At 44.5% G+C, this 12,754-nt stretch overlaps 1 protein-coding gene across 3 annotated transcripts in view; it reads left to right on the top strand.

Moving 5' to 3' along the window:
* Positions 1–12,754, top strand: part of ABHD16A (abhydrolase domain containing 16A, phospholipase) — a 46,215-nt gene that overhangs the window by 9,800 nt on the left and 23,661 nt on the right. For 2 of the 3 annotated variants that reach the window (XR_004254814.1, XM_032211482.1), the window contains exons 2-7: positions 880–936; positions 3,110–3,176; positions 7,392–7,478; positions 9,737–9,822; positions 10,623–10,696; positions 12,107–12,211. Coding sequence is in view for 2 of the 3 variants with exons in the window: in XM_032211482.1 (XP_032067373.1) it covers positions 880–936; positions 3,110–3,176; positions 7,392–7,478; positions 9,737–9,822; positions 10,623–10,696; positions 12,107–12,211 (476 nt within the window). In the remaining variant the exon portion in view is untranslated. The remainder of the gene's footprint in view (positions 1–879; positions 937–3,109; positions 3,177–7,391; positions 7,479–9,736; positions 9,823–10,622; positions 10,697–12,106; positions 12,212–12,754) is intronic. The other variant, XM_032211483.1, reaches the window with a different exon arrangement.

Raw genomic sequence — 12,754 nt, 5'->3', positions numbered from 1 at the left:
TCAACCTTGAGCCAAACTTCTGGCAGTCGGTGACCAGCAGAAATAGCTTGCAGTCTTATGTTCCAAGCACTGCTCCACCACGGCTCTGTAGTTAGCATTGTTAGTCCAAATCTCTTTTTTTTTTCTCAAATAGTTAAACTGCCTTAGAAAAAAGTTTTGAGAACATTGTTATTTATACAGTAGGTGCAAATCCAGTGGTTCATTAATCACCATTGTTGTGGCCCTCCAAGCAGAGCTGGCAGCAGATTCGGACAGTGAGGAGGAAGTTGAGGAGGAGCATGGGCCAGTCCTGGAGTCTGGGGAAGGCTCTGACGAGGGCTCTGTGTCAGAGGCAGAGAGGGGGCCAGGGCCATCTGACAGTTATCAGCTGCCTTCAGAGTCAGGCATCAGTGGGGCAGAAGAACAGCTGGAGCCCATTCCCAGTGTGTGAATGCAGAGTTGCCAGACGAAGGGAACAGCTAAGGAACAAGGGTCAACTTGGGAGTAAGGCCACAGCTGGACAATGAATGGCCCCTCCCAGAGGAAATAAAAGAGGAGCGAAAGGGGAGTGGGGTTTGCAAGAGACAATTAGTTCATTCCTGCATTCTTGCCAAGTATTGCAGCATCTGAAAGATATTGGCCTGGCCACTCTCCAAGTCTGATAAAGGTCGGTAATTGTGAACTATCTTGAAAGACTGCGGGAGAGGAAAGACTTTGCTGGAGAGGAATTCACTGTCAATTGAATAAAAGGGGTTTATCGGGACGAGGACTCGGCTTCCTGCTGCTGGGGAAGAAGCCTAGGTCAGAATAGCTATAAAGTTGATGACTTGATTGGTTGGTTGGCTGGCTGATTGGCAACTTGAAACCCAAGCTCAGCAAATGTCTTGTTTCTTTCAACAGGAATCATATTACCAGCCACGGACCCTTGAAAAACATGCAGACAGCATCCTTGCACTGGTGAGTGTCTCCTCCATTTCATTTTGGGAAGAAGGAGAAAGAGGAAAATAACAACTTCACAGTCTAGAGAGTGATTTGTACACATTTGTGCTTTTGCCAGTCACATTCCAGACTGATCCTCTTCAAAGAAGAACCAAGCATTTTGCTGTAAATATTTCCCTGTTTTCTCTGTTTTCTTCCTCTCCCCCCCCCGTAAAATAATACAGATAGTCCTTGACTTATGACCACAATTTAGCCCAAATTTTCCACTGATAAACAAGACCGTTTTTAAGTGAGTTTTGCCCCATTTTACAACCTTTCTTGCCACCATTGTTAAGCGAATCACTGCCGTTGTTAAGTTAGCAACACGGTTGTTAAGTGAATCTGACTTCCCTATCGATTTTGTTTGTCAGAAGGTCGCAAAAGGGGATTAGGTGACCCTGGGACCCTGCAACTGTCATAAATATGAGTCATTTGCCAAGTGTCTGAACTTCGATCACATGACCATCAGGTCATAAGTGTGCAATGGTTGTAAATGTGTAAAATGGTCCTACGTCACTTTTTCTTTAGTGCCGTTATAACTTTGTTCAGCCACTGAATGGATGGTTGTAAGTCGAGGACTACCTGCAGAGTATCCTCCAGGCTCTACACTTCTGTGTAGGTTTTACAGCTGTTAAATAAGTGTAAAATAACCTTTTTTCCAGGGTGGATTTGATTTAAATCAAGTTGATTTAAATTACCATTTAAATCATGATTTAAATCAACTTGATTTAACTCAAATTTTTAAAGAGCTACTGTCATCTCTGTCCTGCAGAGGCTTTTCCTCTGACCTGCTGTTGTCCCAATATTTCAGAATATGCAGCCTCATCCTACATAACTAAGCTCCATTTCATGCGGGGTAAACTAAATTATTAATGTATCTTAAATAGAAAACTATCTTTGGATAGATTCTTACTCCAAAAGCATTCTATTAAAATAAATTTGATAAAAGTCCAGTTTAAATTTTAAAAAATCATTATTATTTTTAAAAAATCAATTTTTATCTACCTTGCCTTTATCATGCTTGGATTAGAATGATAGCATTTTCTCTTAAATCTTGTTTAAAGGTGAAATATTAGATGCTTTATTCTCCTTAAGGAAGCCCTTGAATTGAATATCACATGAGAATGCTTTGAATGTTTGCGGTCCTTTGCGTTTTATTTATTTACTTTTATTTATTTATTTGAGAGCCAGTTTGGTCTAGGGCTGTGGTGGCGAACCTATAGCACGCATGTCCAAAGTGGCACACGAAGACATGTCTCCTGGCATGTGCGGCCTTCCCTGTTTGTCTTCTGGATTTCTGGCGCACATGTGCGCGCAATGATCAGCTGTCCTTTGCGTGTGCAGCAGTACCAAAAACCAGTGTGTGCGTGTGCTTCAGCCAGCTGATTGTCGGGTGTGCATGTGTGCCAGAATCCGGAAGTTCGGCTTTTTCAGAAGACGCCCCCTTTAAAAACCTGCCTGCGCATGCGCGCTGGCCTACTGATCATCATACGCGCTAGAACCCGGAAGTTTGGATTTTCCGGAACGTGGCGCGGCAAGCACGCACAGGCAATGTTTCTGCGTGGTTCACCATCACTGGCTCGAAACCAGGTGACAGTGAGTTCTAGTCTTTCTTTAGGCATGAAAGCCAGATGGGTGACCTCACAGGGTTTGTTGTTCTGTAAAAAAAATGAATTATTTATAAAAATAATAAAGGAAGTATAAATAAGGAAATAGGAGGGTCTCTTATTATGAAACAGATATTGCATTGAGTCCTGCCACCTTATTCTGCAGCGAGGGGAAAGGAGAGCTGAAGTCCATTTCAACCTCTCCCCTCACTTGGAATATTGCCTGGTTTAGGGAAGCTGTTGAGAGAAGCAAGAGCTCATTAGGAGGACAATGAAAGTGTGTTTACTCACAGTAACAGTCCCCCGTGGCTTTTCAGGAGTAGCTATGGGCACACCCCTTCTCTGAGCGATGTCGCTCTTGCCAGACTCGGTTCCCTGTTGGCTTCAACCACTCCGCTTTCCGTCGCCTTCTCAACTCTCTCTCTGCTGCTTTTCACCCAGCTCCTCTCTCTCGGGGCACACGGACAACCGGCCGGCTTTGCAAAGATTCTTGGAAACATTGGTTCTCTGTGTAACTCACCCCTCCCTTTGCTCTGTTCTTGCAGGCTTCTGTGCTGTGGTCCATTTCCTATTACTCCTCCCCGCTCGCTGTGTTTTACCTGTACAGAAAAGGTATGGGATACTGTTCCTGTGTGAACCGTTGGGTATTAAGAGGCTGCCTCTCTGTTCCATAGCTGTAGGACGGTTACCCTTTGCTTGCTCTGGTCCCCCCCCCTTGAGGAGAGGTCAGTGATCACCTCTGATGCCCACTGCAGGTCACCAAATCAGGGAGGTGGAGGGGGGGGTGCTCTATTGGACAGATTCTGGGACTTGGAAATGATGCCAGGAGGCACACAGCCTCATGGTCATGTATACAGGTAGTCCTCAACTTAGAATCACAGTTGAGCCCCGAATTTCTGTTGCTAAGCGAGATACTGATTAAGTGAGTTTTGCCCCATTTTACGCCCTCCCTGGCCATGGTTGTGAAGTGAATTGCTGCAGTTCGTTTAAGTTAGTAGCACAGTTGTTAAGAGCCACGCTGACGCAGTGGTTAGGGTGCAGTACTGCAATCTACTTCTGCTGACTGCCAACTGCCTGCAGTTTGGCAGTTCGATCCTCCGCAGGCTCAAGGTTGAACTCAGCCTCCCATCTTTCTGAGGTCGGTAAAATGAGGACCCAAATTGTTGGGCGTATGCTGTCTCTGTAAACACTGTGAAGCAGTTCATAAGTTTTAAGTGCTATTGCTAAGTGAATCTGGCTTCTCCATTGAGTTTGCTTGTCAAAATGTCGCAAAAGAGACATGTCCCAGGGGACACTATAGCCATCATAAATATAAGCCAGTTGTCAAGTGCCCGAATTCTGATCACGTGGCCATGGGGTGGGGGGGCGAGGGGCGCTGCAACGGGTGTTAAGTGTGGCAAACAGTAACTTTGAATGGTGACAAAACGAAAGGTTGCAAGTTGAGGATTATCTATACATGCTACTAGGTCACTCGCTCAGTTCCTGGCATTTGCAGGCTGATTCAAGAAAAAATATCTGCAGGATGGATACCTTGGGACACAGCCACCAATGCGTGAAGGCAGGAGACAATTGCGTCATCATGGCTGTCAGGGTTCCAAGTAATAAACCCAATGAAATCAAAACTCTTGTGGCCTGGAGTTTCCTCAAAGTAAGAATTTATTAGGAATGCCATATTGCCGGGATGGCGGACCTATGGCGCGTGTGCCAAAGTTGGCACGCAGAGCCCTCTCTGTGGGCATGCGCACTGTCGTCAGCTGCTCTTCTGCTTTCTGGCGCGCCGGCCGGCTGGTCTTCATGGGCGCTGGAGCATGGGAAAATGGCCTGAAAACAGCCCCCAAAATGCCCCCCAAACAGGCTGTTTTCAGGCAATTTTTCGGGCCAAAAGCAGCCCAAAAAATGTCCCAAGAAAAAGCCAAAAATGACCAAAAAACAGACATACACCCACCGGCGAGCTGATCTTCGTGCTCCAGCGTGCACGAAGACCAGCTGGCTGGCCCACACGTGCGCACCGATCAGATTTCCGGTGCTCTGGCATGCGCATGCGTGCACATGCGCACGCGTCCCAGTTTCGGCACTAAGTGTCGAAAAGGTTCGCCATCAGTGCCATATTGGCACAGCTGGTGAAAACCCGACTCTGAAGGACCCCCCCCCCAGGTTTTCCCCACCAAATCAAAACCCAGAGTCCTTGTATCCAGGTCAAACATCCATCACATGGTCCAATCAGGTCACAGTCCTCCTTCGGCTGCCTTCCAAACACCTGGTAGGGACATCCTTGGCTCCCACCGGAAAAAATGTTATTTTGGCTACAATCTCCACCCCCCCCCCTTTTCAGTTATCTCTATCTCCCCCCCTTACATTTCCACAGCAGCAACTGGTCTTGTTGTGGCATCCCTGAAGATTTCCAAAATGGTTCCAGGACTGCAATGGCCTAGGATGAGCTGTATCAAGCAGCACAGTCCAGCTTTCTGGATCAGAGGATACTTTGAACGAAGTGCTGATAACTCATAGCTGCCTTAACGTCTGTAGAGATTCAAATGAATTAGTTAGGATTGCATACCACATCTGTCTTCTTTTTTTTTTTGACAGCATTCTGCCCGTTTTAAGAAAAGGTACTTTCCCCAAAATATCACCTCAAACTGCATTAGAATCTGCAGGAGGAATCTTTTTAAAATTGCACATAAAAGTCCTTCCACTCAGGCATATCCTGCCCTTAGTCACTGTGGAAAGACCGAGTACACCTTACAAGAGAAATGCTAAGTTACTCTGAAAATGCTAAGGTTGCAATTTATTTCTTGTTTTGCCCAAACAATACATTAACTCTAATGTGAACATGATTTCAAGAATGAAAGAGTAGGCCATCTGAAATGCTCCTTGAACTTTCTCAGTAACGTGGGTGAAAAATTCTGAGCTGCTATTTGAATTAGGCAAAAATATGCCAGTTTTTATTGGGAAAAGCTGCAATGAAATGTTTTCTGGTTAATGACATACATTTCCTTTACCTTCTTGCTAGAAATAACCACCAAAAAACCACAAACAATTCAAGAGCTGTGAAATTTGTCTAATATTTTATTTACAACTCATGGGTCAGGTTTGTCCCAAAGGTGCTTTTTCACACACACACATAGACAAAGAAACCAGACACTAACTTAGCCATTTTATATTTGAAGGGCTGATGTATATGGAAGCCTTTTGTTTTTTCATAGAAAGCTTTTTTCACATGACAAGGCAGCGGAAATTCAGGGGTAAACAAAAGCCTCAGTGTGAGGATTAGGTAATGGTAAGCATGGGTGTCTAGTACCGTGTTTCTCTGAAAATAGGGCCTATCCCGAAAATAAGCCCTAGCTTGATTTTACACGTGTGCCCAAAATAAGCCCTAGTTAAGACCCCGTCCATTCTCTTGCACCTGGTTGCTCAGGGTGGGGCGAGGCACATGGGTAAAAATCAAGCAAAGAGGGGGGATAGTGGGGGGAAGAGTGTTGAACTGCTTACTTTCAGACAGTTGCAGCCAGGCCTCGCACACCCCAACACCTGCCTCGCCTTGACCGTCTAGTTCGGCTGCTTGCCGCTGCTTGTACGCATCATACCAGCCTCCGGTTCGCCATCAGAGGCCATCAGAAAAGGCCTCTCCAGTCAGTAAACGGGCTCTAGATTGACGCGCACGGTGCCCCCTGGCCTCATTTCTCTGTCAGAGGCCTTTCTGGAAGCCAGGGGGCGCCACACGCATCCCTCCGGAGCCTGTTTCTCAGCTGACGAGGCCTTTCCTGAAGGCCTCTGACAGCGAAATGGAGGCCGGGGGGGGGGGGACATGCTTGAGCAGCAGAAGTGGGCTGGCAGTGAGCTCATGCCGGGCGTGGCTGTTAGTGCCGCTGCCATGAGGTGAATCAGTGGAAGACATTCCCCGAAAATAACACCTGGTGCCTTTTTTTGGTGGCAAAAAATAAATAAATAAGACCGGGTCTTATTTTTGGGGAAACGTAATGCTGGTAGATTTTTGGAATAAAATGGGAGTTCTGAATGAACACTTTCAAGGCCAAGTAAGCATGTAGGATTGGGTGCATGCTTGCTTCTCCCTTGAAAATGTTTATTCAGAACTCCTGTGTTATTACAAAAATCTACCAGTATTACTAGACAAACACACTGCAGCGGGATATGTTTATGGCATGGAATATCTTGATCCGTGGCTTAGCCAGTATCTCGTAATAAGGGTAGTCCTCGGCTTACGACCACAATTTCCATGGCTAAGCAAGGCAACCGATAAGTCCCTGCTATTTTCTTAGCAACATTTTCAGAAGTGGTTCGTTTTTGCTGTCTTCTTCCTAGAATTGAGAGAGAGGGACTGGCCCAAAGTCACCCAGCTGGGTTAAATCATTCAGAACAACGAACTAGCAAATACCATTTTGCAGTTTTTGCAACATCAAAATCATCTTCAGCCTGGTTTCTTTATGGAACAAGATTGGGGTGTGTGTGTGTTTTTACTGGTAAGGGTTTCCCTCTTAAAGATGTGAATGCTATTTTGAAGACTATTTCAAAATGGTAGAGTTGGAACTTTTGATTAGGATGAGGAATAGCCAAGAAAACTGTATTGCATTTTATTTTTAGCTGTCTGAAAGTAGGTTTCATCCACTTCAGTTCTCCTCAATTAAAAGACGTCTACTAGCTGGAAAGTCATAGAGTTGCCATCCTAGAACATCCGGAGGGCAGATTAGGGAAGTCAGTAATCAACCCCTCTTTCTTTCTTTCTAAGTAAAAACAATGCATTTTTAGCCTTTGATGTGCCAACTGCTCACTCTCAACCCCTTCCCTTTCTTTTCCTTTCTTTCTTTCCAGGGTATTTAACCATGCCGAAAGTTGTTGCTATTTCTCACTATGCCGGGACCATGCTACTACTCTTGGCTGGGATTGCCTGTCTAAGAGGTGTGTGCTTTGATGGGTCTGGATGTTGGGTGGTAGGTCTACTGACTCGGGGAAGCCATACTTTAACTAGGTTTGGAATCTGGTCTCTGTGTTTATGAAGTTGTACCTGAGTTGAGTTGTATTCACGGTAATACAGGTGACTTACAGCCATATTTGGGAGCAGAACTAAGTGATGGGGTCATTAAGCCAGACATCCTGGAAGCAGATCCAATTTTGCAACCATTTCTACCATGGTCGTTAAGCAAAGCATGTGGGCATTAAGTGATTCTGGCTTCCCCAATTGACTTTCTTATTGGAAGTTGGCTGGGAAAGTTGTAAAACACGATCACATGACCACAAGATGCTTCAACCATCATAAATGTGGCAAGCACCCAAATTGCGACATGACCATAAGGCTGGTGTGACGATAAGCCATAACATTGAGGAGGGGCCATAAGTTACTTTATCCAAAGCCTTGCTAATCAAGTTGTCGTAAATTGAGGACTACTTGTAAGAGCCAAAATCTAAGCCCTGGAGTTGCTTCTGTTCTAAACTTCAGCAGTGAAGGAAAGTGAGATAAGAGCCATGGTGGCGCAGTGGTTAAAGTGCAGTACTGCAGGCTACTTCTGCTAACTGCTGGCTGACTGCAATTTGGCAGTTCGGATCTCACTGGCTCAAGGTTGACTCAGCCTTCCATCCTTCTGCGGTGGGTAAAATGAGGACCCGGATTGTTGAGGGTAATATGCTGACTCTGTAAAACCACTTAGAGTGGGCTGTACAGCATTGTGAAGTGGTATATAAGTCTTATTGCTATTGCTAATACAAGTGTGATCTCCAGACTGGAATACTGCAATGGGCTCTACATGGGGCTGCCCCTGAAGTGCATCCGGCGACTACAGCTAGTCCAAAATGCAGCCGCGCGAGTGATAGTGGGCGCACCTCGGTTCGCCCACGTTACACCTGTCCTCCGCGAGCTGCACTGGCTGCCTGTTGGTCTCCGGGTGCGCTTCAGGATACTAATGACCACCTTTAAAGCACTCCATGGTAGTGGATCTGGGTACTTGAGAGACCGCCTTCTGCCGATTACCTCCCTAAACCGACCAATTAGATCGCACAGACTAGGCCTCCTCCGAATTCCATCAGCTGGTCAATGCCGACTGGCGACCACACGGAGGAGAGCCTTCTCTGTTGCTGCCCCGACCCTATGGAACGAGCTCCCCATGGAGATCCGCACCCTCACCACGATCCAGACCTTCCGCGCAGCCCTCAAGATCTGGCTCTCCCAGCAGGCCTGGGAATAGGTTTCCAATCACCCGCCCGAGTGTTTGATTGCTGAATGAAAGTTGTGTTTTATCATTTTTCTTTTGTTCACTAATTGTTTGTTTTGACCTTGCACTTCCCTTCCCCTGTGGTTGTAAGCCGCCCTGAGTCCCCTCAGGGAAAAGGGCGGCATATAAATCCCAATAAACCTCAAACCTCAATAAGTGTCCGGTGCAATAAATCAGAAAGCACGGCAACCTGTTCAAATGGCGACAGGTTTAACACTAGAAGGATCTGAACCACTAAATTGGCTACACATGAGAGCCAACAGAATTTCAAGGAGGGCTTGGATCTCTTGTGGGCGCCGAAGGGACTCAAGAATGATGATGCCTTTAATGCCTTGGCGCCCTCGGGCTCAGGCTGGTCATCTCTCTTACATCAGTAGAGACAGCTGTCAGGGTTCCAAATAGCATCCAATGTAAAATCAGAATCTGAGGCAAGAGATTCTTCAAAGTTCCGATTTATTAAAAGAGCCACGTTGGCCCATCCGGGAAAACCAGAATCTGAAAGCTTCCTGGTTTCCCCACCCAGTTGAAAGTTCAAGATCCTGCCCCAACACCCACAATTCCATCACATGGTCCCAATTTTCCACTGCCACGAAGACAGATTCCTCCCATCCAGTTCCGGCCAGGTGCAGAGACAAAGATGACCTTGAGTTTCTAAGTAGAATGTTGTTATGGCTACGTATCAGCCCACTCCATATAATCCCCCCTCCCATTTTCCCACAGTGGAATGTGTGGCAGGCCTGAGGTCCAAAAAGGAAAGATGGCTTGCAGGCATGACAACAGCATTGATAGAAATAATAATAGAGGGTTGTTATGAGGACTGATAGGTTGAATCTTCGGGGAAGGATTTGAAGGGAAAGGAAATAGCACCGCATAGGTTCCCTGGGTGGGAACGCCAAGCAAAATGGACTGTTTAGGGCCCCAGTCACTAAAAAGGTTCCTGCTTCTTTTCAGGCATCGGGCGCTGGACAAATCCTCAGTACATCCAGTTCATTACCATCCTTGAAGATGCCCACCGGTATGGCACACCTGAACACAAGGTAAGGGTAGCAGGGTACTTATTATTCATGTTGCATATCAAATGATAAAATATGTGATTGGGGAATAATCATATTTGCTGTTTTTCATTTTAAATCAAGGAAACCAAACCAAAGTCCTAGTTAGAACCCAAGAAAGATGTTTATTTATGTTGGCTGTTGCACAGCCTTCAGCCTTAATATGCATTCTCTTTTAAAGAAGACTAAATTTTGGGTGGCTTGAAGAGAGGGTTGCTTGTATTTTGTCCTGCATTCATTTAGATATTTTAGAATGTTCTCTGAACTTAGAAAAGGAAACGGTCAGAGTATGAATGTTCATAGACTGGAATAGACAATAGGTGAGCCAATTAGGGCTGTTTAGAAACTGAAACAGTATTTGCTGTGTGAGCAACATGGAGACAACAAGGAGCCTGGGCATGGCTTAGATTAACTTCTGTAGTATAGCTCTGAGTCTGTGCTGAGATTTAAACTAGTCTGAACTGAAACTATTCTCTCCTCTGCCTGTGTTTTGCTTGTATTTACTACCACATTGGAAAACCTGCTTTTGATATTGTATATTTTCTTCATGTGTTATGTTATATATAAAGAGAAGTTAATGAATCCTGCTGAATCAGTTACCTGTGTGTGCTTTCTGGATGTGATTGCTGCAACAAACTCTGACAGAAACTATCTAAGCAGTCTAAACAAAGAAGGTTATTTCATGGCCATACTTCATAAAGAAGGGTACTGACTTTAGAAGTTGCATTAACCTCACACTACATATTTTTTAATCATTTTTTTCTCTTTCTGATAATGCTTCACAGAAGAAACTCGCCAGCTACAATTTTGACTTCAGAAGCTGGCCTGTGGACTTTCGGTGGGATGAGTTCACAAGTCGGTGAGTTGACAGTGGAGAATAATTCTATTCTGACCTTCATTTTGGGGGGTCTTCTCTCCTTTCAAAGTAGAGACAGAAAACTTGGCTGCCGTTCACGAAATATATTATGGGATAACAGATATGAATTGAATGGAGAAATACAGAGGAAAGCTGGCTGTTGGCAGGCATTCACAAGATAGCTTATAAGTTTGTATGAATAGCATAGTTGTGGATATACATATTAGCTAATCAGCGTGTATGATTTTTAAGTGATCTTTGCCAATTTGTAGGATTGCCTGCCGGCCTGCTTTCTCCATATCTTCTCCTTTTCCTTCTTTCCATTCCTTCTTCCCTTCCTTTTTTCTTTCCCTCTTTCTTTCCTTGTTTGCTTGCTTGCCTGCATATTTTATATCTGGCCATTTTGTGAAAACTTTAGCACCACACAACCAGTGATGGGATTCAAAAAAATTTACTGCCGGTTCTGTGGGCATGACTTTGTGGGCGGGGTGTGGCTTGGTGGGGCGTGGCAGAGGAAGGATACTGTAAAATCTCCATTCCCTCCCCACTCCAGGGAAAGGACACTGCAAAATCCCCATTCCCTCCCGATCAGCTGGGACTCAGGAGGCAGAGAATAGATGGGGGTGGGGCCAATCAGAGGTGGTATTTACCGGTTCTCCAATCTACTCAAAATTTCCACTAGAGGTTCTCCAGAACTGGTCAGAACCTGCTGAATATCCCCTCTGCAGCCAACCATATTTGAAGGTTATGTCCTCCATCTGGATGTTGTATTCCATTCCTTATTCCCCCAATATTCTCAGCCATCGCTGGACAATGCACTCGGTGATCTGGTTTTCATGTGCTTTCCCTGGTAGTCTTGAAAGAAGACACAATCTTACCCCTTGGAGATAAATTAAACATTTTGTCAGTAATATTTTATCTTTATTTTTAATATAATCCTTCCATCTTCAGTTGAACAGTGTGTTACCTGGGTACAAATGCCTTTGTTAGACAATAATTAAAATTACAACATCCTTGGTTAATTTAATATTGATTCTGCAACCTTTAACATAATAACATTCCACATATTAATTCTACCATATTAACATTGTAATATTCAACATACTAGTCATAATATTTACTTATCTCTTTTAACATATCTTCTTTATTTTGTTTCCCTATTTCTACTTCCATTTTTATTATTTAACCATTGGTAAAATAGATCCCATACCATGTAGTATTCAGTTTGCTCTTTCTCCTTAATTGCCAGTGTTCATCTGTTCATTTCCACACTAATATTCTAATATTTTCCTGATCACATTCTCCTCCGTAGGTATCTCTTCACTCTTCCAATTTTGTGCAAATACAATTCTAGCAGCAGTTAATATATGGATTAACTGTAGATAAATTAAACATTTTGGTAAACACTTGCAGGTCAGATTCAGGAAACGTCCCCTTGTTGCGGTCAGAGCCAAAGCATCGAAGTGCAATCAATGGTTTTCTCCATGCAGTCAAGAAGCTGCCCTGCCAAATTGCCAGGTATCTGTCTTATCTTTTTTCAGCTTTAACCTTTGTGAAGCAGGTGAAGCATGGCTGTGGGTGCAAGAAAATTATGCAGATATCAAAGACTAGTTGAACTGATGAAACATCTGTATGCCTACCCAGTAATCCCCAAGATGCTTTTTCCAAAAGACAGCTGGACTTTTTCCTTTGAACAAGTTTTGCTCCTCATCCAAGAAGCTTCTTCAGTTCTAACTGACTGGTGGGGAATGGAAGGATTTATGAAGAAGACTTATTGTTTTGCTGGTTTCAGTTGTGGCTCAGTATAAAGAAAGACAGAGTCCAGGTATTTACCTCGATAAGCTTTACGCAGGTCTTCAGCAGAATAAAGAGCCCCCTACCCCCGGCCTTAGCAAGGAAGACTTTAACACTCATATTTATATGTTTGCTATATTGCCCACTTCTCCAGAAACATTGGCACACTCCACCCAGAAAAGCTGGCACACTCCAGATAAGATAAGGAAGTACAGAAAGGGCCATCCACCTCCCTTCAAAGTCTTCGAAGGACATTGGGTATTTTCT

This window comes from Thamnophis elegans, chromosome 2 (assembly GCF_009769535.1).
Source record: "Thamnophis elegans isolate rThaEle1 chromosome 2, rThaEle1.pri, whole genome shotgun sequence".
Lineage (NCBI taxonomy): Eukaryota > Metazoa > Chordata > Lepidosauria > Squamata > Colubridae > Thamnophis > Thamnophis elegans.
Note: the sequence above shows the minus strand (reverse complement) of the source record. Positions and strands in the feature narration are given on the sequence as shown.